Genomic DNA, 24,692 nt, shown 5'->3' on the forward strand with positions numbered 1-24,692 from the left:
GATGGTCAACTACAGACACACCCTGAGCAAATAGTACGCACCCTGGCACGTCACTTTCAAGAGATATATACCCCAGAACGAGACGTCACTGCACAGACGGCGACAATTTCACTAGAAAATATTACCATCCCCACGCTCACACAAGAGACACAGCAAGAATTAGAAATTGACCTGTCGGAAGATGAAATCCAATTGGCGATACAAACTTTGCAATCCGGTAAGGCATTAGGCCCCAACGGACTGCCTGTAGAGTGGTATAAAGCAGTGGCTCCTATGCTAAGCAAACCGTTGCTAAATATGTATACCGAAAGCATTGAAAGGGCGGCACTACCGCTTGACCAGGGTACTGCCACTATAGTGGCTATACCTAAGCCGGATAAACCACCGACTGCATGCACCTCCTACCGCCCCATATCATTGCTTAACGTGGAAGCTAAAGTCCTAGCAAAGATCCTGGCCAGCCGTCTGACACAACACCTGCACACACTGATACACCCTGACCAGTCGGGCTTCATGCCCCACAGGAGCACAGCAATGAATCTCAGGAGGGTCCATGGGGTGGTGGCACGTGCATATCTTATTGCTGAGCAGGCAGTGATCCTTTCCCTCAATGCCAAAATGGCTTTCGATCTAGTGGAATGGGAATATCTATTTGCAGTGCTTACTCGTATGGGCTTTGGACCGAAATATATCGCATGGGTGCGACTGCTATACACGTCACCGGTAGCACAGGTTGTGGCGAATGGACACATTTCAGCGTCGTTCCCACTGAAGCGGGGGACTAGACAGGGATGCCCGTTGTCTCCTCTGCTCTTTGCCCTGGTGCTTGAACCACTGGCAATCCTGATTAGAACAACGCCACTATTTCGAGGTATCAGGTGGGATGAGGGGTGGGAAGATAAGATCTCCCTATATGCTGACAATATGCTCATCTACATGGTTGACCCTAATAACGGGATCCCTGCCCTGTTGCACCTCTGTAACACACACAGGAGCTCGTCGGGTTACACCCTGAACTGGTCTAAGTCGGTAGTGTACGTACTCAGAGGCCCGGAGACATTGTTACGGGAGGACTGCCCCTTGGCCTTAACGACAATCTCCTTTAAATTCTTGGGTATTTTCATCACGAATAACGCCACTGACTTCTTTGACACAAACTTAAAGCCACCTATGGAACGCCTACGTGCAGACGTTAAACACTGGGCGACTTTGCCCCTGACCCTCCTAGGGCGGGCGGCTCTGTATAAAATGATGGCACTCCCTAGATTTCTATATGTGTTGGAAAATACCCCTTATTTGGTTACACCGCGCTATTTTAAGCAAATTGCAGCGCTGGTCTCCAGCCTACTCTGGAATAATGGCCCGGCACGTATAGTGCATGATAAACTGGTGAAGAGTTGGTATGAGGGAGGGATTGCACTACCCAATGTCCAATTATACTACTGGGCGGCTCAACTTAAGATAATCAATCAATGGATCCACTCCCCTCGAGAGGACCCAGCATACAAAGCGGATTGGTCTCAACTGGGGACAGACGGCATACTCTCCGTTTTATATAACAAGTCCCAAGTTAGAAAACGAATTGGCCCGACACAGCACACAGCGACACTGTGGCATAAAGCGCAAACACGGCTGGGCTGGGCAGGGAAACTCACCAAACTGACGCCACTGTGGGATACAAAATCATTGGGGAACCTCAGATTATGCAAAGGATTCACGCAGTGGGACCGCATAGGAATCTCCACGATAGGGGACCTGTGGGAGAAAGGCACAGTGATTGCATTTTCGCAACTCCAACAACAATACGGTTTAGGCCTCAACGAGACGTTCAGGTACGTGCAGATACGTCACGCACTACTCCAAGCAATTCCACCAGACACTGACCTACCAGAATCTTCACCACTAGAGGATAGACTACTGACGGACTTTATGCCTCAGAGTGCAACTTCTCTCACATATAAAAAGTTAGTCAACAACCAGGCAGACCCCACATTACACCTTAAAGAGAAATGGGTGGGGGAAATAGGAGAGGTAGATGAATCGGAATGGAATGAAGCGCTTGCCTCACCGAGAGAAGTAGGCATATCGGCGAAATTCAGATTAGTGCAACTCAAAATTCTGCACAGAGTTTACTACACTAGAACGTTACTTCACAGGATAGAAAGGGCAACACACCCATTCTGCCTCAGGGGATGCGGGGAGGAAGGGAATCTGGTCCACACCCTATGGGAATGCCCGTAGATACAAGAATACTGGAAGCAAATTATGCGCACTGTCTCCCAAGCACTTAAGATATCTATCCTGCCTGAACCTCGAAAGTGTTTGTTGAACATTTGGGACCCCAATGATCTGGACAGGTATGGACTGTTGTGGGTCACACTAGCCATTACAGTAGATAAGAGGGACATTGCACAAAAATGGGGTGTTCCAGAACTTCCTACAGCGGCTCGATGGGCCAGAAATATGGACTCGTTGATGGTGACGGAAAGGGCGGTGTATGTGCTTAGGGCTTCCCCCCGGAAATGGAACAAAATTTGGGCTCCTTGGAATACTTATAGAGGGGAAATCTGTGAACCCTTGCCAGAAAACGAAGATCTAGACTCTGAGGGGGAGGATGAGTAGGGGGGAGGGTGTGTGGTTCTACATGCACCGGGCTGTCGCACGCTTGTGGCTTAATCATTAACCAAATTGTAATTAAAGAGGGTGGCTGATGGGTGTTGAAGTGTATAGAAGACATACTGTACGTGTTGACAAATAGTTAGATTTTCTATTCTTTTACTGTCATTTAAAAAAACTTTTTTGCGCATTATTGAACATGATTTGAGGGCTAGAGGGGTATACCTTATATAATATGAGACAGATAAGTTATGATCCAACTACTGTACTAAAGACAATTAATGTTACACATTCGTGTAACTGTTGAGACTACATTTAACAGATGTTAAAATACGCACTACCATACTGTACTTCCGGAATATTACTGCACAGAACAAAGATGAATCCTATTTGCAATATTGTACATGTCACTAATGCCTTCATGTCAATAAAGATTTAAAAAAATATATATATTTTAAGTAGCTGTACGTTTTTTTCAATACTATTCTGATTTTGTGTGATTGATGCTATGTGTAGGTCAATAGTAGAGGTCATTATCAAATCTATACTACTATAATAAAGTAAGAACTTTCAGGCTTTGAGGCGGGTAAACTCGGGAACCACAGCGCCAATCTACACACCAGATAACACTGTTGAAATCTTCAGGGTGTGTAGATGGTTATAGGCTATATAAATGTCAAAATAAAACGTTATTTACAATATTTATATTTTTTAAAAAAGTAGTCCCCCCTAAAGTAGCGCCGGCCGCGACGTGCGTACTCACGTCACCACGGGGAGGAGAGGCGTCCGAGGAATGGTGGACATGGCGCAGGGGAGGAGCGGTGAGGTGAGGCCAGTGGCGGTGGGAGCAGTGGAGAGGCGGACATGGCGCGGGGGAGGAGCGGCGGTGGACAGGCGGTGAGGAGCAGAGAGGCGAGAAGCGGTAAACTAAGAAGCGGCGGATCAGGTAAGCCTCCGGGGATAATGTCGGGGCCGGCGGGTGTCGGGCCGCGGTGAGGAGCAGAGAGGCGAGGAGCGGGGTCGGGCAGCCGGGGGGGGGCACAGTCTGCTGCGGGGTTGGGGCAGGCGGGGGTAGGGGCGGGCAGGGGCATGGGCTACTGGGCAATGTTGGGGCAGGCGGGGGGTAGGGGAAGCCTGAATGCTCCCGGACAAGGTCGGGACAGGCTGCTAGTATTAAATAAAATGAAAACAACTATAGAAAAGTCTAATGGAAATTTAAACCATAGATTTCATACTCAAAACAAGTTTTAGGGCTCATAATAAACGGATGTGGCAGGTCAGATACTGAAAAACATTCCCAAATGAAAACTTCTGACGGCTTTACCAGTTTTCTCTTGCTATCAGGTTTTTGAGCTTGTTCATTCACTTACCACAGTTGATATTCCAAGTTAGTACTGTATTTCGCACAATGGGCTCGATTCACAAGGATTTTTCTCATGAGTAGGTAGGACACAGGAGTGAGTTGGAATTGAAAAGTAAGTAAGGAGTAAGTCACGCCTAATCACTATATGTATATGGAAAGCAATATGAGTGTGGCTCACTTTTGTGGATTAGGATGCATTAATATCTACACAGCATTTGTTGTTAATATTTTAATGTAGCTCATGTCAGTACTGGATAATCTCAGCTGTATTTTCTGTGAAGCAACGCGCGAGAAGTTGAGAGGGCACAAGTAAAAGAGAAGGACAGTACCTGAGCAGCGGTCCATTGCTTTGTATTTATTTCATCAATGTTAATTGTTGAAACCACCAATTGGGAAGACGGAATGAGGTTTGCCATATTGTCAGGAACAAGTTCGAAGACATTTTTTGTTCCGGTAATTATAATCTGTGTTTTCAAGAAATAAAGTCATAGTTAGAATGATTAGGCGTTCATACAATCGAGTCCCAACATACAGACTTTACCCCACACTCGCTCGCCTCGCTTCCCGTTTGAAAACGTAGTTGCACCCACAAAGGGAACTATCCAATAACCAGATCAGGCAGTCAGTGTACTGCCCCTGAGTCTGTCATTCACCCTGAGGTGTAAGGCAGTGGTTTGAGGCGTCTGTGATACCCACCAGATGAACCAATCGCTGCTTCAATGCTGTGGGCGCCATCGCCATGTAGCTCATGAAAGTGGGATTGGCACCAAGTATCTGGATTTCACTGGCACTCAGTAGGTCGAGGGATGCAGCTGGGACGCCAGTGGCAAGTGTTCCAAGAGAAATAATATTCGATTCATTGATCTAAAGCAAAGATGGAAAGAAGGACACCTGTGATTCGAAGGCAGACAGCGTTCCATCACCACACAGCTATTTTTCATGGATAAGTGTGTTGATTCCATTTCAATGAAGCTAGTTCAGTGGTTGACTACTCATCGCATAGAAACTGGCACTCTCTGCTCTCGTTCTGTCCTTCACGCTCTTTACTTCTTCATTTACCCCTGCTCCATAAGCTCCTAGATGTGCTTCTTCACTCTCTTTTTATTACTTCTTTTTCTGACGTTTTAAGTTATTTTCTTCCCACTCTCTCTTTCCCTCTTGCTGCATAACTGTGTTATTCTTTCCATTCCTGTGTTATCCACTTCCCTTTTTCTCCTACCCTACCTCTCACAGGCCTACTGCTCACTTCTGCTATTTGCCTTTTACATTTTACATCCTCCCCTTTTTCCCCTCACGCTTTTTCTCACTTCACTATTTAAAATATAGATTTATACATTTGCATTCTTGTTTAGTGCAGCTACGGATTGTGTGTGTGCTTTGATACCTTAGGTCTTATTATGTAACGCAACACCTTTAAGCCTTACCTCTAACCCCACAAACTGTCTGTTACACCATTTATCATTAACATATCCTGCTGTATATTTCTCACCCAAATGTTAATGCCGCTACATCAATGTAAAACATAAATAAATATATTCATTCTACACTCTTCTCTTTGGCACCTTCTAACTCTAATAATATATTCCAGGGGTCTCCAAACCGGTCCTGGAGGGCCAGATCCATGCCAGATTTTTTAAATTACTACATGTATCTCAATGGGGATATCCCAAAAATCTGGCATGGATCCGGTCCTCCAGGACCGGTTTGGAGATCCCTGATTATATTCAGTCGCTTTCTTTCATGTTCTCTTTTGCATTTTCTTTCTCCTCCACTGATGCTCTTTGGAATTTGCTCTGCAAATGTACCTTTGATTTTCTGTCCCAGGGCTGCTGCTGCCCTATGCAGCACTGTCAGTTTTCTTTTCCTATTTTACTGTACCTGAAATCCACTTTTTATTAGTGCTGATACAATTGCAGAGGTCTGCGTTGTGCTCCAACTTGTGTAGGTGCCCAGCGTATGAAGCTGCTCTTGGATCATAGACCCATTGAGTTTCTCGATGATGCTTGATGGAGTAAATAAAACGACTAAAGAACCCATGCTCTGGAGCGCCTTACTCGAAACCGTGTCCAGGGAGTTGATCACTTGAGTCAGCATCTGCAACGTAAAGAAAATATGTCAGAGTGAACATGCAGTCGGATGGACCTGCAGTGAGCTAAGGGCCATATGTATCATAGTTCCATTTTGCGATTCCTAAATAGCGATTTTTAAGGAATCGCTATTTAGGAATCGCAAAATGGTATGCATGAAGAAAATCGCTTTTTCTTAGCGATTTCTTAAGCTTCCTTAATTGCGAATTCGCATTTTGCGAATTCCCAATTAAGGAATAAGTTCCAATGCATTCCTATGGGCCAGGAGGCCCATAGGAATGATTTCCAAATAATTCTCAAATTGCGAATTCGCAATTTGCTAATCGCAATTTGAGAATTATTGCAAGGGTGCAGGGGTGTCTCAAGGACACCCTGCTGCACCTCTGTAAATTACATGTGTGTGCATATGACGCACATACATGCCCAATGGGCATGTATGAGCGTCATATGCCACCCTCACAAATGCACAATTGTGCATAATTACAAGAAATCGCAAATTACCACCAACTACAAGTTGGTGGTAATTTGCGATTTCTAAACCTGAAATCGCAATTCTTAAAAGCTTCATACATAGCATTTAAGGAATCGCAAAATTGCGATTCCTTAAATGCTATGGCAAATTAAGGAATCGCAAGTATTTGCGATTCCTTAAGATGCGATTGTTTCATACATATCAAATCATGCAAAATAGCCTTTTGCGATTCGCAAAGGTCGAAATTCGGCAAATTTCGGCCTTTGCGATTCACAAAAGGCTTGATTCATATGGCCCTAAGCCATTTAACACAGTTCAGATTCCTTCACTTCAGTAGAGGAGTGTGGCTCAATGGTTAGCGCGGCAGACCCTGATGCAGAGGTCTGGCCCGGGACCAGGGTTCAATTCCCGATGCGGCAGGGTCTTGGGTTCAATGTCCGCGGACTCGATAATTCTCGCCTCGGCGCCTACTCTAATCATGGGGTCCCACGCTGCAACTCTGGGCAATAGCTTGCTTAATCTCCACAACGGCCCCTACAACACTGGCATGCCTGGCTTCACCTTGGGGGTGCCCAAGGAGGGGCATCTCACAGGGAGAGCCAGGTTCCACAGTGTTATATAGCGCCGGGATGCCCTGGTGATGGGCAGCTGTGCGCTTTACAAGTATCCTACATTTACATTTTCACGTAAAATTATGTTCCGGGAAAACTATGGTCCCTGAAAGATCCGATATGAGACCAGGCTGTCACATGGAATCAGTCTTACTCAAATGTCTTTGTTCCACTCAATTTCAACATATTTTACAAACTTTACAATGAGGGTTCTCCAAAGTCGGTCCTGCAGGGCTGGATCCATGCCAGATTTTGAGCATATCCCCATTCAGATAAATGCAGTTATCGAAATAATCTGGCATGGATCCCCGGCTCGGGGACCGACTTTTGAGAACCCTGCTCAAGATGATTCAGTGTAAGCTCCTAGCACACAATGTGAGGTGAAACACGTGGTCAGATTATTGTTGACTGTTGCTAACTCACAAACACAGAGCAAATGTTTATCCATGAACACAAAAAAGGGTAATTCTGGGACTTTCCCCAGCATCAGCATTAATATTTCGATCATCTAACAACGAGTATGGAACTGAGCTAACAATGTCGAAAGACAATTGCCAATATATGAACACTATATAAAAAAAACACAGTGCAGTAGCTCCATTCACCAAGAATAGAAGGACACAATAAAGGCAGGCAGCCTTTAAGGCACTTGCCAGTGATGGTGTCTTTCTGGACCCCCTTCAGTGATCAGACCACCTCTGGAGTTTGTTAAGGAGGGCTGATTCTTTTACAGTCGTGACCTGAAAACTCACTATTGCAACTTCAATACGGTGTGCTGGTGTGCTCCATGGGCTTATTGACAGGAAAGGGCAAGCTGCTGATAAAACTATAGGCACACCCTTTTGTTTATATGTATTAAGTTTTTTGCAATACTAGTCCTGCACTTCAGGTAATGTTTACACTTAGCTATAATACCGCCGGCTCCACTAAAGTTAGAAATATGTCTGATGCAAGAATTGTTGATGATCTGGGTGAAATTACACTTTGCCACCCCACCTTCCCTGGCAGTGTGGCAATATCCGATGTTTCCAGAGACTACCTGGCACCTCCTTGCTTGTGGTGCCCTATGCACTTTCTTATGACACAGTATCTATAGTTACAGGAATGTGACTTTTAAAATGTATTGTCTTACTGTAGTACCAGCCCTGCCAGCATTAACCCCCATAGAGTGTTTTGTTTTCCAACAAATCTTTTTCTAGTTACATTAGTAAATTACAAGCCCATCGGACCCTACGGATTCCTCAGCTGCATCCACAGGCTCTAAGTAGGCACGGGTCTAGTGGGGTGTTATATTTTTTTCTAGGTTAGGAGTTTTGTAGACAGTATATCGGAATGTGAATTTCCAATGCTTTATTATATAAAAAAAAGTGTTAAAAAATCACTCAATGATGGTCGCATATACGTGTGCATACGTGTGCATGCTCAGCCATCTTGGAATGGTTTTTGTTATACTTTATGACGAAAACCATTTTAAGATGGCCGCCTGCATGCATTGGCAGATATCTTCGAATTCGAAGATGAACGCTCCTGCATCCGCATGCATGCACACATACACACACACAGGATCCGCCTTTTGAATGTTTTCTTATTATAGATAATCTTCAGTATAGCATTCAAAGTTCTGCGATGTGTTGATTTTTTGACATGAGAAGCTAATAATAAAGTGAGAAACAAGCACTGGCAAAGCCAAAAGTTCTGCAGTCAAGGCCTGACCTAATGGATTTAGCAGTACTTGTGTGCGAGTGACTTCAGATATAAATGAGTTACATAATGCCGAGTGACACCAAATGCTGTTTGCTGTCTCAGTCTGCATTTTTTTCAGCATACTTGTGATGGAAGGGCTTTCTGCTGCAACGTAAGTGTCATGCTGGTAGGTGCCTTTAGGCGATGCACCTTGCATACACACAGGTCTCAAAATCGTCAGTTGGAGGAAAGTGGGTTCTAAACTGATTTCAGCAAATTATTTAGATATCTCCCATGTGACAATGCACCTTTTCATACATTATTTACCCATTCTTTGTTTTGTGCTTTTTGAACTTATTAAATGATATACAGGGCTAATAAAGAGCCCACCTTATTACAACAAATGAAGTATTTCTGCTCTCCTGCTGACCACATTTCTTCAGATGCATGGAATTATGAGTGCAAAAAGAAGCCGGGATAGAGGGTACCGCTCTCTCTTGGATCTCATCTGACCTACACAAATGTGATCCAAACGCCTCCTTTCTCATCAAAACCCTCCAGCATAAAAGCAGTGGACATTTTAATTCTTCAAATCCCAAGAGCACAAACTTAATCCAACTGATTTTACAAGGAAAATCAAGCGCATATTACTAATCTACTTCCCACTGATCTCTAATCTTGTGTTCCTGGTAGTGTGCTCCTCTCTGTAAAGCTCTTCAATGACTTCTCAGCGGTATTAGGAGCTATATAAAAACAATTTACAATAAGAATTACGATTTAGAGGCACCCTTTGGAATAGCAAGAAACAAATGTTGGGCCCTGGATCAGGAGAAAGGCCATCCAGTGAAATGGGCATTGGGAAATCTAACTTTGGCAATTTCAGGAGGCCTCAGAGACTACAAACATGTTCATTGCAGCTTTAAGAGTGAAAGATGCATGTGCAGCTGCTGAGAAGGAAATAAGAAGACACTCACTTCTGGCTTTAGAGTTGTCGAATTACTAACACATGTGTTTATAGTTTGTAGAATCACCGAAGTTTGATTTGCCTCGCTGAGTTCAACGTTTGGCTGACCAATCATTTTGCATACAACACTTAGAGGGAAGCTGTGGAGAATTGAAAGAAATGGTTAGCTAGGTATGCGATTAAAAACAAAATAAAAAAACCTTTCTTTTTTATTTAATTATCCCTTACATAGAAAATAAAATAATTCGCCAAATTAGTATCAGGTGCATTTCCAACCAAAGTCATCCTTGCGCACTCAATAGTTGCCTCTCTCGTTGCAAAGTCTGTTTAACAGTGTGTTTGAAATGAGGGTCTCTAGTAGAGACCCTTCCTTCTAGTCAGGGTAAGGGAGTTACCCCTGCTCACCCCCTTGGTAGCTTGGCACGAGCAGTCAGGCATATCTCCGAGGAAATGTGTAAGTAAAGCATTTGTACCAAGCACACTCAGTAACACAGTGAAACACTACAAATGGACACAACACCAGTTTTGAAAAACATAAAATTCTAAACGAAACAAGACCAAAATGACAAAAATCCAAGATACAGAACTCAAGATATCACTTTTTAAAGGTTTAAGCAAGTTTATCCATAGATCTCTATGGATGCGTTGATTTTAGCACAAAGTAACTTTGATGCATCAAAATCCGGAACAAAAAACAGCTGCATAGGGAGGATTTGTTGAAAAAGAACAGCGAGGTGTCGGTTCCTTAGTCTTAGGGAAGTGGAGGCATTAATTCTTCCTTGCTGCGTCAAATTCTTACTGGGAGGGGAAGCGATGTCTCGAATTTCGGATGCGCTGACTTGGTTCCTTACTATGGGGCGCCACTGACAAAGACTTGGCACACAGGTGCAATGCATGGGAAAATCCAGGCACGCTGGGTCGATTTGTTGGCAAATCAGGTAAATTTCCTTCAGCCACTCAGTAGGGCCTATGTCGAAGTCGGAGCGGGGTCTCAGACATCGGAGACACAGTGGTCTGAACTTGGGCTGCAGCAGTTATTCCAGCCACGAACAGGCGCTGTGTCAAATTTTTGGCCGCAGAGCAAGCTTTAGGAGGGAAAAACAATGCTGAAGAGCAATGCGTGGGTTTTCTTCTCTTGACACAGAACAACCACCTCCAAGGGCCAAGAACTGGAATTGCACCACTTGGCAGGTCAGAACTCCCACCAAAGGAGTTCAGTGGTGCTGCAGATGAAGTATTTGATGTTCCTTAGGCTTCCAACAAGAGGCAAGCACACACAAGCCCTTAGAGAACTTTGGGAAGCAGAATTCCAGAAAGCAAAGTTCAATTCTTTCACTGCCCACAGACAGAAGCAGCAAGTGCAGGCCAACCCATCAAAGCACCACGGCAAACGGACAGTACTCCTCCTGACATCTCTCCAGATCTTCTTGGCAGAGTCCTCAGTCCAGAAGTATTCTAAAAATGTGGGGTCACAGGTCCAATACATATACCCCTTTTGGACTTTGAAGTAGGCATACTTCAAAGAGAAGTCTTTGTTGATCCTGTCTTGTATCCAGACACACTGCAGGAAGGTGCAGACAGCATTGTGAGAGGACAGGCACATCCCAATTCTGTTGTCCGTGAAAACTCCTTCCACCACTCTAGCTCTGGAAGACACATCAGCCTGGTGATGGGCCTCATCATATGCAAGGCACACCTCAGCTCCCTTTGTGTAACTGTCTAGAGTGAATGCACAAACAGCCCAGTTGTTGATTTCACAGGCAGGCAGAGACACAACATAGTAAATAAGAGAATGCCCCCATTCTAAAAGTGGCATTTTTAAACACACAATTTAAAACCCAACTTCACTAAAAGGTGTATTTTTAAATTCTGAGTTGAGGGAACCTAAACTCCAAATCTGTGTCTTTTCCCAAATAAAAGTTACACTTCTAAGATGTTACAAGGCAGCTCCAATGATAATCTATGGGAGAGATAGTCAGTGCAATAGTGAAAAACAAAATTAGCAAAAGTTCACTAGCAGGCCACGCAAAACACACCAGTACATGTCCTATCTTTCACATTCACTGCACCCTGCCCATGAGGCTACCCTGGGCCTACCGTAGGAGTGTCTTACATGTAGTAAAAATGGAGGTTTGAGCCTGGCAAGTGTGTGCACTTGCCAGGTCGACATGGCAGTTTAAAACTGCACTGGCAGACTCTGCAGTGGCAGGCATGAGACATGGTTACAATGCTACTGATGTGGGTGCACAATCAGTGCTGCAGGCCACTAGTAGCATTTGATTTACAGGCCCTGGATACACACAGTGCACTTTACTGGGGACCTACTAGTAAATCAAATATACCAATCATGGATAACCAATTATAATCATAGTTTACACACAGAGCACTTGATCTTTAGCACTGATCAGCAGAGCTAAGGTGCCCATAGATGTGAAACCAGCAAGAACGAATTCCAGCACACAGTCAAAAATACAGGAGGTAGTGGCAAAAAGACTGAGAAAACCATGCCTAGGATGCCAGGTCTAACACAGTGTAATTATTGTATTGTGTAATACTCTGTTCTTCCCCTTCCCACACATACATGAATAAGTTGACACACTCTCACTTCCTATGTTGTGTTAGTTCTCTGTGCACAGTATAACAACTGTGCCTGACAAACCACAGCATTATTTGAGTCAATATAGACAACCTTTTCCTGCAGACCCCACTGTGTCTTGCCTTGAAGTACCTTTAATTACAATTAGGTTTTAGTTTACTGCCCTCATATAGAAAGATGGTAGCTCCAATGTATAAGGGAGTGGAAGACTATAAAGAGTGAACGCAAAAAAAGAACTGGTCAAGCCCAAGAACTTGGAAACTCATTTTTGCTTAATATATCATTGCATTATTGTTGATTTAATATTTGGCTTGTGCTTCAGAAATTGTAAATGTATTTATTCAATCTATGATTGAAGAATTTGGGGAGATTGGGTGTACACTCTTCTATTCTGGATGCACAGCAGGAATGGGGCAATTTTCTGATTATCTCGTGATTTACCTAAGTTGGTGTTAACTTTATATGAGCGCCCTAGGTCTCTTTTGAACGCCCGTCTTTTGCTATTTAGCTCCAATGTAGCACCAATTGTATTTGTCACGCAGCAGTAATGGAATGGAGGGCTTCCAGTGTTCAAATATTGTGTTACAAACATATATGTTTCGAGATTTGTTATGTTAGCAGCGTAACAGGCCCTAATTCCTGACAGAAAAATGCACCCTCTTCCCCTAGGTTTGGTATTAAAAGACAGCCGTAATTGACATCAGTGTATAGTAGGTTTTGCCTTTCAGCTACTTTAATTTGAACAATTTGTTTTTTGAAGCTCTTCTTTCTTTTTGCTTAACATCGCTTTAGGGTCTCCTGCCCATGAGATTTTTTAGGTCTCGCCTACGTAGCGCACATGCGCTACATAGGGCGAAAAACGTGCACGCGTTGCATTGCTTTCAATAGCAACGCATGCACGTTTGGCGATTCCCTTGCGGGAGCCAGCTTGAATGGTGCCCCTGCTTGCTCCGGCGAGGGAAACGCTCTGTGTGACTCAAGGCTTGCCGAAGGCTTACGGAGGGAGTGCAGCCAAACCATCAAGCGTCTTCCTCCCTGCAACCATGTCGGAGTTTATTTTCACCTTAATAATAATATCGGATTAATTCCTATCGCCGAGGTGCTTGCAGCAGGAGTTGACGGAGGTAGGAACTTTTTACCTACTGTTACAGCTTGCATTGGAGGATTCGTTGCTGCTTGGGCTGCACTGCCATTACTTTTTATAACGGTCTGCATGTACTGGCAGGGTCGTTCGGCAGGCAGCTTGCTTGGCTGAGATGTAGCGATTTCACTTGGTGCCTCAGTGTTGCTCTGTAGGTAGCATGCTTGGCCGGGTGGGCTGGTATCATTTCACTTGGTGTCTCGGGGTGTTCAGCTGGCAGCGTGTGTGGTCGGGTCGGTTAGAGTCATCATTTGTTAATGTTTTTGAAACTTTTAAAACAAGCGAATACCCTGGGGTGTCTTGGCACTGAACTGGAATGGAAGCCCTGTAGGAATGGAAGAGGAAGGAATCATTTAATAACAGCCAAGTTTTCAGTTTTTTTCTAAAGGAAAAGAGAGAGTTGGCCTCTCTCATGTCAACAGGAAGAGTGTTGCATAATTTGCCTGCCCAGTAAGCAGTACTCCGGCCTCCCCAGCTCGCAGTTTGGATCCTAGGTACCAGCATTAGTATTTGAATTTAATTTGAATTTAAAAACATTTCTATAGCGCACTTTTACCATGCGGTTTCATGGCGCTGTTGGATTGTGAGCAAGCGGGCAGGAGCAGAGGGGGATTTAAGCATTGTAAGCTCGAGAAAAAAGAAAAGTTTTGAGACCCTTCCGGAACTCAATATAGGAAGATGACATGCGGAGTTCCAAGGGAAGGGAGTTCCAGAACGCAGGAGCAAGCACTGCGAATTTCGTACCGCCAGTCTTTTTCTTGCTAAAGCGGGGGATGGTTAACAGAGCCTGATGGGTGGACCTAAGCTCTCGTCCAGGTATGTAGGGGGTGATGGCAGAGCAGATAAATTCCGGGGCGTTGCCTATTTTAGCCTGGAAAGTGGTGCAGCCAAGCTTAAACAGGGCACGCTCTTTCACTGGCAGCCAGTGCAAGGCCTGCAATAGGGGAGTAGCTCGGTGGTATTTAGGCAGGCCATGAATCAGGCGGGCAGCCTGATTCTGCACCAGCTGCAAACGGCGAATGGCGTAAGCTGGAGCGCCATTATAAATGATGTTCCCGTAATCGAGGCGCGAAAGCACCATGGCCATCACTATAATTTTTAGGGCGGGTAAAGAAAAAAAACGAGAAACCTTCCTAATGATTCGAAGGGAAAAGAAACAGGAGGAAACAACTGAATTAACCTGAGAGTGAACGGAAAGTGAGGGATCCAGGAAGATGCCGAGGGTCTTGACCTTGGGGACTGGGAGCGGGGGAACACCAAGTGAGGAGGGCCAGTGAGAAGGGGACCAGGGACTGCAACCACCTCTGGTCAGGACTAACTCCGTCTTGTCCGGGTTGAGTTTGAGGTGGTTGCAGTTCATCCAATCCTGGATGAACAACATGACGGACTGGACATTTGAAGCGGAGGAAGAAGAATGGGAGAGGTTAAAAATTAGCTGGAGGTCATCGGCGTAATTGAACACCGTGACCTCGAGCTGCTGTAACATAAAAATAAGGGGGTAGATGTAAAGATTAAACAAAAGGGGGGAGAGGGAAGAGCCTTGGGGGACTCCGCATGCAACCTTGCGAGAGGCAGCGGTGAAACCAGCAAGGTGGACTGCCTGAGCCCTGTCACTCAGGAAGGACTTAAGCCAGGCGAGGGCCAGGCCCTCTATACCCGCCGCCTTGACACGGGTGAGGAGGATGGAGTGGTCCACCGTGTCAAATGCGGCGGATAGGTCTAAAAGAATGAGGGCCTGGGGGAGGTTGGTATCAATGCCCTCGCGTAGGCTGTCCATCACTGAGATCACTACCTTCTCCGTAGAGTGGAGGGGGCGAAAGCCCGCCTGCCGGGGGGAGAGGCAGTGGTTGGTTTCCACATAGGTACTCAGGGTGCTGGTTACGTGGGTCTCTAAAACCTTGGCCAGGTAGGGTAGAAGGGAAATGGGACGGTAATTGGAAGGGGATGAAGGGTCGGCACCGGGTTTTTTTAGGATGGGGATGACTGCCGCAAATTTATGGGCAGTGGGAACCACTCCGGATTTGAGTGAGTCATTTAATAGTGTGAGGGGAGGGGTAGGGCAGTGTAGGAAGACTTCTCGCAGGATACGAGCAGGGGCAAAGTCTAGGGGGGAACCTGACTTTACCTTTTGAAGCAGGGGAGGAAGTGTGGCTATGGTCAGAGGGGGGAAGGAAGTGAATTTGGAAGTGATGGCGGGGGGGAGGGATTAATGAAGATAGGAGAAGGGGGGAGATATTAGCCTTGATCTTTGTGACCTTATCAACGAAGAAATCGTTGAGGGAGTCGCAGAGCGGTTGAGAAGGGGGGATCGAGGCCGTGGCTCTATTAGATGAGGCAAGCTCATGTACTGTGGCAAAAATCTCTTTAGATTGAGATTCAGCTGCTAGTATCCTGTTTGAATAAAACAGGGTCTTGGCATCAAGTATGCTTTGTTTGTATACTTTGAGCACAGAAAGGTAGATCATTTTTTCGGCGGGGCAGTATTCTCTTCTCCATACGCGCTCTGCTCTGCGTGCGGCTAATTTCTTCTCCTTGAGGTCGGGGGTAAACCAGCGGTTGGCAGCATGGGCACGCTTCACCGTGATCCGTCTCAGGGAAGCAAAGTCGTCGCCTGCCCGGGTCAGCCAGCCGTCGATGGTAGTCAGCTGGTCCGGGGCGGCGAGGCCCGAGAGGTCAGGGCAGGAATTAGCCAGGGATGAGCAGAAGGATGGCATGTCTGCCTTGCCCCATTTTCTAGCCCAGGTGTTCTTGGGGAGGGGAGGTTTAGGCGCTGGGGCTAACGCAAGAGAGAAGGAGATTGAAAAATGATCCGACCAAGGGCAGGGGGAGATGACCGGGGGAGTAGTAGGGATATTTAGGGTCCAAACCTGGTCAAGCGAGTGGCCATGAACATGGGTGGGGCTGTGGACGAGGGGAAAAAAGTTAAGGCTGGTCATGAGGCTGGTAAATTCTTTAGAGAGGGGGCTTTCGGCGGGATCGTTAGGCCAAAAATTGAAGTCACCCAACACCAACACTGAGGAGTTGTTGATAACCAGTGTGGCGAGGATGTCTTGAAGGCAAGAGACAAAATTGGAAGTTGCGTGAGGGGGTCGATAGAAGAGAACAGCAGTAAGGGGGGTCAAGTAAGAGTTAGCACGAATTATTAGGCAGTCTACCTCAGGGATAGGAGGAGAGGGGAGTATTTGGAAGTGAGAGTCAGTATGTGTTATCAAGGCTACTCCGCCGCCTCTCCTACCCTCCGGGCGATCCGCACGAATGATGGAATAGGAGGGAGGGAGTGCGGCTAAGACATTGGGAAGGGAGTCTGCCTTGAGCCAGGTCTCTGTTAAAAACAAGAGATCCGGATTATAGGTGTCAAGAAAATCGTGTAGTTCATGCTGATGGCTAACGACGGATCTGGTGTTGAGGAGCGTAGCAGTGGTGTTATAGGACGGCGCGTGGGGATCAGGCAAAAGGGAGTGAGTAGAAGCAGCGGCACAGGGCAGAGGAAGACAACTTTGAATAACTGCGGGAGGGGCAGCAGGGGGGCTCGTAAGGAGACTTAGGAGTTGTAATGAGTTAGACACAGAAGGACTAATGGTGCCAGGGGTCCAGTGAGAAAGAAGCTCAGAGGAAGTGTAAGACAGCGGGAGGGCATAAGGGGGTGCCCCATGCCCCGGCCTGCCGCGGACGGGCGCAGACGGGCAGGACTCTGGCTTGACTCCGGCGAGCCTACGGCGCGCCCGCTGCGCTCGTCCGCTGCGCTGACACATGGGGGACGTTTAAATAGAGGAGCAGCGTGGGGGGAGTGGCGTGGGTGGGGTCGGGCGAACCAGCCCGATCCAAGATGGCGGCCACTACTGCTAGGCGCCTGAGGTGGAATCAGCTGCCAGCCAGCCTCGCTGGGCCCCTGAAAAAGCAAGGTAAGGGTTAGGGGGTACCTGTTGAATTTCAGTACAGGTTAAGCAACAAAATTAGGCAATTTAAAAGCAAGTGCGTGTCACCGCTTTTAATCGGCGAGACAACGCGCTAAAAGAACTTAAAAGCTCAGTCGCAGCCCTCAGCTCCAGCGAGCGAGCCCACTGCCACCGGGCTGCTCGCAATCGTATGCTGCTCGTATGGCATTTGTAGACCTTAACTGTCTGCCTGGGTGATACCATGAGAAGAGGTGTTTCAAAGGCACCTGTCCTGTCCCATTCAATGCTTTATAGGCTAGCCAGAGCACCTTAAACTTGATACGTTGCACCACAGGTAACCAGTGGAGCTTCTGGATCTCTTCTTTGATTAATTGGTACTTGGGTATATTCAGTAGGAACCTGGCTGCAGCATTCTGCAACATCTGAAGTTTCCTCAAATGTTGTCTCTGTAACCCGAGGTATAAGCCATTACCATAATCTAACTTTGACAGCACCAAGGTTTTACAACTGTTTTCCAAAGATCATAGGGAATGTAAGGCATAACCTTCTTAAGTTTCTTAAGCAGATAGAATGACACTCCGACTGTGGCATTAGTTTGTTGGGCGTAGGTAAGTTTAATATCTATCAGTACTCCAAGATTTTTGGCCTTCTCCACTGGATTAGTGGTCTGTCCGAATTCGGCCGGCCACCACAGTCTGTACCATTTCGGTTGAAGATTACCAAAGGTCACCACTTTGGTTTTATCCGAATTTAGTTTTAGACAGTGTGTTCCCATCCAGAGGCTGATTTCCCTCATACAGTGCTGAAACTGCATTGTCGGGGACAATGTGTTTTTATATGCTGCGACAAAAATCTGAGTATTGTCGGCATACGATGTCAATTAAAAACCAAACTGCTTTATTAACGGTGCAAGTTCTGAAACGTAGACATTAAACAAGGAAGGACTTAACAACGAGCCCTGAGGAACCTCGCACGGCAAAACGTAGGGAGTTGCCTGATACTGATCAAGGGGCACTGTCTGCTTTCTGTTCTTCAAAAACGACGATATTAAAGCAAAGGCATGGTTCTTGACCCCTATATATTCGAAGCGTTGAAGCAAGGTATCATGGTGCACAGTATGAAAGGCCGCTGACAAATCAAGGAGAATCAGAACAGCGGCGCTGCCCTTGTCCATCACTGCTCTAATCTCCTAGGTGGCTTTGATAAGAGCTGTCTCAATGCGATACCCTGGACGAAAGCCAAACTGAGAGGGGTCGAGTAAATCATTATCTTGAATGAACTGAGTGAGTTGGATGTTCATTATTTTCTCGACTATTTTTGCTGGGAAAGGGAGCCTAGCAATTAGGCGTTAGTTGCTAGTTATAGAAATATCTAGATGAGCTTTTTTTAATAATGGAAGGATGGCTGCATCTTTCCAAACTGCTGGGAAAGTCCCTGATAGAAACATACTGTTAAAAATATTTGTTAAAATTGGGCTTACCTCTCCTGCTTACTTCACTTTGTGTCTCAGGGTTTTAATCAGGCAGCGTGTTGAGGGGTTGGGTTGGGGTGATTTCACTTTGTGTCTCTGGTTGTTCAACAGTCAGCGTGGTTGTCGAGGTGGGTTGGAGTGATTTCACTTAGTGTCTTGGGGTTGTTCAGCAGGCAGCGTGCTTGTGGTGGTGGAGTGATTTCACTTTGTGTCACGGGTTGTTCAGTAGTCAGCATGCTTGTCCGTGGGGAGGGGTTGGAGTTATTTCACTTAGTGTATAGGGGTTGTTCCACAGGCAGCGTGCTTGGCCGGGTGGGTTTGAGTGATTTACTTTATGTCTCGGGTTGTTAAGCAGTCAGCATGCTTGTTCGTGGGGGTGGGTGGAGCCCAGTATTAGAGTGATTTCACATAGTGTCTTGGGGTTGTTCAGCAGGCAGCGTGCTTCACCCGGGTGGGTGGTAGTGATTTACTTTGTGTCTAGAGTTGTTAAGCAGTCGGCATGCTTGTTCGTGGGGGAGGCCAGTATTAGAGGGATTTCAGTTAGTGTCTCGGGGGTTGTTCAGCAGGCAGAGCGCTTGGCCAGGGTGGGTGGTAGTGATTTCACTTGTTGTTTCGGTGTGTACAGCAGGGAGCGTGCTTGGCCGGGGGGTTGTAGTAATTTCACCTGGTGCTTTTGAAGATGGGGTTTGCAGGTGTCAGTGCCTAATTCCGCTATGTTGAAGCGGTCCATTGTCTGCTTCACTGCATCCACAGTGTAATCTTTCGCAGTGTGCTTCTCTGTGGTTTGGTGGTCTCTGCTGTGTCGGCGCTCGTTCGATTGCAAAGTTAGGTCTCACCTTTACCATCTAATAAAAGTTTAGCCATACAACAGTTGATATTGTTGCACCAAAGATATTTTGCTGATTAACTAAATACTTATAAGGTCCCAAAGGTGAGACCTATTGGCTATGCCAATGCTTTGTTGTGAATGTAATGGTGATTTGGGGAATTCAGCCTTCTTCAGTGACAGTCCTGTTAACTACCACATTTTCAGACAAAAGTGATGACTAAATTCTTTTAGTGTCATTGGGGAGCTTACTTTCCGGATCTGCAAAACCACAATCTGTGACCTTACACATGTATCTCTATAAACCATCTGAAGTTGGAATCATTCCTTTGGCGTCTCCATAGAAAATATGCCCCCACTTGATGACAACGCAGCAGGCATGTTCTATTTGAACAAGAAAGGAGGGATATGATGTCATTTCCTTTGCCAGTTAGCAGTTCAGCTGTGGAACTTGATGCCCTTGAAACAACATCTTTCTAATGACATTCCAGCCTGGTGGACACTCTAAGCAGATTATAATACCCTCCTGATAAATTACAAGTGAATCAATAAATTAATTTCCTCATACATATCGTTTTGCACCAGACATCTATCAGCAGTTCCTGGAGTTTATCAAACATCTGGGAGAAGAAAAAGATCCTTTTGTATTAAACCTTGTGTAGACATTCCTTTGTGTACTTCTCCTCCTGCTCTCTAACTCAATAGGATTTTCTGGAAGTTTAGAATTTCTAACAAATTGGCAATACTCCTTACAGCCCTTTTGTGCGCTTTGCAAATATAGACCTAGACGTCTGGTTTAGCAAAAGGCAATTATTCTCCTTCCCTTTCTAGTTGAACTTGAAAACTTTGTTCAAGGGAAACTATCTTATGAAGCTGTAGATTTCTCGGAAACAATTATTGTGGCTATGTAAGTTGTGCCAGCAAGGGCAACTCTAGGCATTGTTGCAAGAGAAAATAACTACACTTTTGACACCAAGTAATAGAATCTTTTTATGAAGACATTTCAAGTCCTTACTGAGGTGCAGTCAACTAGCAACTGTTTGTAGAGGAGTGAGAACAAGAGTTAAGAGTGCCATAATTATCATGATGAACTTTCATAGTTCTACTCTAAGGACGTAGTTCCAGTAGCTCAAAAGTATATGTTAAATCATTACCACTGGATTTCCAATAATGAATATGTGTTCGCAGAGGCATTTGGCAGAGAGAAAAGTCGAGTGTATAGGACATTTACTATCTAAATATTGTCCTAGGGATTTGGATTATCATTGTGTATAATACCTTTTTCTCATGTTTACTACTGTTATTGTTTAATATGCAATAATCCATGCAATGCAGTTAGTGGTGATGTCGATACTCTAAAGCATAATGAAGATATAGCTTGCTTAGTGAAGCTAGGTCACTAATAATCTAAATGTTTGTTTTGGCTAACCTTGTAGGGTATACTATCCTATGTATTGCTTTTCCTATTCAGTAGATTTAACCCGTTCCATGCTCGTGACGGAACCGCTCTGTCACGAGCCTTTGGTGGGTTGTGCTGGTGACGGAGCGGTTCCATCACGGCCCGCTCCCCACGCCTGCACAGTGCTGTTTTGCGCCTGCGCGGCACGTTCTATTGAGTGGGCGGGGCCGTGACGGAACCGCTCCGCCACAAGCACAGCCCACCCGAGGCTCGTGATGGAGCGGTTCCGTCATGAGTACGGGAGCGCCGCGTAGCCCCCCCTACCCCCTAGCGCTGCGGCGGAATAGCCGCTGCAGCTAAGGGGTTAATGTTGACAGTAGTCATCCTCTGGCTAGCTTTCCGATTTTTTGCACAGCACTGAAAAAATAAGACATAGAAGGGTCTGTGAAGAGTCTGTCTTAAGAGAGACTCTCGGGTCAAACAAAGTGAATGCTGTGCATGTATGTATGTGTCTGTGTATGTATCTGTGAGATAGTCGGATTGAATGCAGACAGTTGCAGTTTCTAATACAAGCATCTGATAGTCATATGAAGTAGTAAAATGTAATATTATTTTTTCAAGCATTGGCAAGATCCCTCAGGTACTTCACAATAAAGTATGGAACAATCCTTAACTTTGTCAGCAAAATAACATTTTGACAATGATAATAATTTCGAGAAAATCTTACTACTTAGCAATTAGTAAATCTTGACATCGTAAGCTACCTGTTCAGGGAAATGGGCTTGGATGGATCATTTGGCACTATCACGCTTGCAAAGAGTTTCCACACATCTTCTTTCAGGGTCAGACTTCCCATAAGTTCCAAGTTTTTGGTGTCCAAGAAGAATGCTTTAAGCTGTAATACAGACAAATAAAAGAAAATAATGAGATTGGCCAAAGGTGGTATCAACGGAACCTAAGGCAAACTGTCTAATTTGATAATATAAGTATAGATTCTAAAACAGAAAGGGAATAGAATGGGATATTTCAGTAGTTTTATCAAGTTTGGCAGTGTTTTTTCATCTGCTTCCTTTTTAGTATAAAGTTCAGGAAAATGATATTAGAACACATTGAATTCTGACAGATTGCTCAATTGTTATTGTGAGGATGGTTGATTGTCTTATTCCATGCCCAGGGCCCCTTTTGATAGCCCTTCCCCTTATGAATAATCCAAAATGTAGACCCTCTTACATTCCAAACTTTGGTGAAAATCTTCCTTTTGTAAAATATCATCCTTCTTACATCAACTATGTTTGGCAAACAGCATCAAAAACCAAACTCAATCTCACTCAACATTACTCTAACTCGCTTGTCTTCCGGCATAGTCTTAACATCAGTGGCTCCTTTAACTATATTACATCAAAGTGGACTTGGTACTGAGAAGGACTGAATCAAACTCACTTTAAAAGCATATGATCCTTTATTAAAAGCTCAAACAAACTCGTCTAACCAAATATTTGTGCATTGGCTCTATAGATCTGCAAGAATTGCTGTTGTCCAGTGTTTTTTCACCTCATAGCATAGTATTCTATTTTATCCCCTATTCTTAATGTAGTATTTTTGTATACCATGGTATAATCCTAATGTATGAGTTACGTTGTATCACAGAAGCAAATAAACCAATGTTTTTATTACATTTGAAGAAACCTGGAGCCCGCTTCGTCAGCACCAAGAAAGAGGGTAAGAATTTAATGAAGATGGAGTCAGACATTGTTAGAAATGAGGTCTCTTGTTCGCAGTGGTTTGTACACTGTCCAAGTAGGGATCCTCACTCTAGGCAGAGTAAGGGGGTCACACCGCCAAGATAACCCCTGGTCACCCCTTGGTAGCTTTGCACGAGCAGCCAGGCTTATCTCAGAGGCAATGTGTAAAGCATTTGTACATACACACAATAACACTGTGAAAACACTACAAAAGGAGTTCTCACCAGTTTAGAAAAATAGCCAATATTTCTCTGAAGAAAACAAGATAAATTGACAAAAATCCAACATACATAAGTCAAAATATCACTTAAAAAAGATTAAGCAAGTTTAGTGCATAGAAATCAATGGATGCATTCATTTTAGCACAAAGTACCTCAGATGCATACAAAATCAAAGATGGTGCAAGGTGCTGGGGAGGTGAGGCGCAGTAAAAGTAAAGTGATGCATCAGTTCCTTACTACACAGGTAAGGTGATGTGTCGATTCCACACTGACAGAGGAGGTGATGTGTTGGCTCCTTACTGGAAGAGGGGGGTGATGCGTCGGTTTTGGGAAACTCAGCCCTGGTTCCTTCCTGCAGTGCGCTGTCGATGAAGAATGTGCATCAAAGGACAGAGTGGGAATAGTAATTTTTACTGATCCGCTAGCTAACAATTTCCCTACTGTTGCACTCTCTGGAGTGGGAATAGTAATTTTAACCCCTACGTTATCCCACACTTTCCCTACTGTTGCACCCACTGGAGTTGGAATAGTAATTTTAACCTTTACGCTATTCAACACTTTCCCTACTGTTGCACCCTCTGGAGTTGGAATAGTAATGTTTCCCCTCACGCTATCCAACACTTTCCCTACTGTTGCATTCACTGGAGTGGGAATAGTACACTTTTCCCCTCCGCTATCCAACACTTTCCCTACTGTTGCACTCACTGGAGTGGGAATAGTAATTTTTCCCCGCACGCTATCCAACACTTTCCCTACTGTTGCATTCATTGGAGTGGGAATAGTAAATTTCCCCCCTCCGCTATCCAACACTTTCCCTACTGTTGCACTCGCTGGAGTGGGAATAGTAATTTGTACCCCTCCGCTAACCAACACTTTCCCTACTGTTGCAGTAAACTTCACACGAGAATACAAAGAGAAGATTAAGGGGATAAAAAGATCAATCTATCAAAAGATGAGACAACTACGGCATAGTCCTATGGATATTGTAAAACATACCTTGCTAAAGGAATTTAAAGTATTGTTGAAAAAAATAAAATGGGAAGCCACTAGACTTGTGGAGGAAAATATGTGGGCTAAACTACATGCAGATTGCAAAGGAAGTGATGGCGCAAGATTTTGGAAAACTATGATCCTTTTCTTAAGACCTACGCGTGAAGGAATCTCTTCTAACATCACAGAAGAAATCTGGGCAACCTACCTCAGAAACCACTTTAATCAAGAAACATATTCTTACTCAAAGACAGAAACTGCAGAAACTGTTAATGTGGAAAAAAATTCTGTCGAAAATAACCAACAGTCAGTGAGAATGAACACAGGTAATCAAGAAAACCATGTACTATCGGCAAACAAAGGAGTGTCAATTCTACAAAAAAAAAATCAGCCGCCAAATCAAAAAGGGAAGAAAAGAGGGGGCAACTGGCCCGAACGGAATACTGCCCATCGTCTACAAACAGGAGGAAAAAGAATGGGCTGCTTCACTTGAGCCATTATTTCTGGATATTAGGCACTTTAATATATTACCTAGTTCTTGGAAGGGCTCAAATATTTCACCAATATTCAAATCTGGGGACAAGTCTCTCCCCCAAAATTACTGATGAATTGCC

General features: G+C 44.9%; 1 protein-coding gene across 1 annotated transcript in view; it reads right to left on the reverse strand.

Annotated features, from left to right (window-relative positions):
* Positions 1-24,692, reverse strand: part of LOC147684691 (uncharacterized) — a 378,108-nt gene that overhangs the window by 107,336 nt on the left and 246,080 nt on the right. Inside the window, exons 79-83 of the mRNA XM_086939726.1 lie at positions 21,890-22,020; positions 9,807-9,936; positions 5,858-6,073; positions 4,676-4,843; positions 4,309-4,443 (exon numbers count right to left, since the gene is read on the reverse strand). Coding sequence (XP_086795852.1) covers positions 4,309-4,443; positions 4,676-4,843; positions 5,858-6,073; positions 9,807-9,936; positions 21,890-22,020 — 780 coding nt within the window. The remainder of the gene's footprint in view (positions 1-4,308; positions 4,444-4,675; positions 4,844-5,857; positions 6,074-9,806; positions 9,937-21,889; positions 22,021-24,692) is intronic.

This window comes from Lissotriton vulgaris, chromosome 10, assembly GCF_964263255.1.
Source record: "Lissotriton vulgaris chromosome 10, aLisVul1.2, whole genome shotgun sequence".
Taxonomy (NCBI): domain Eukaryota; kingdom Metazoa; phylum Chordata; class Amphibia; order Caudata; family Salamandridae; genus Lissotriton; species Lissotriton vulgaris.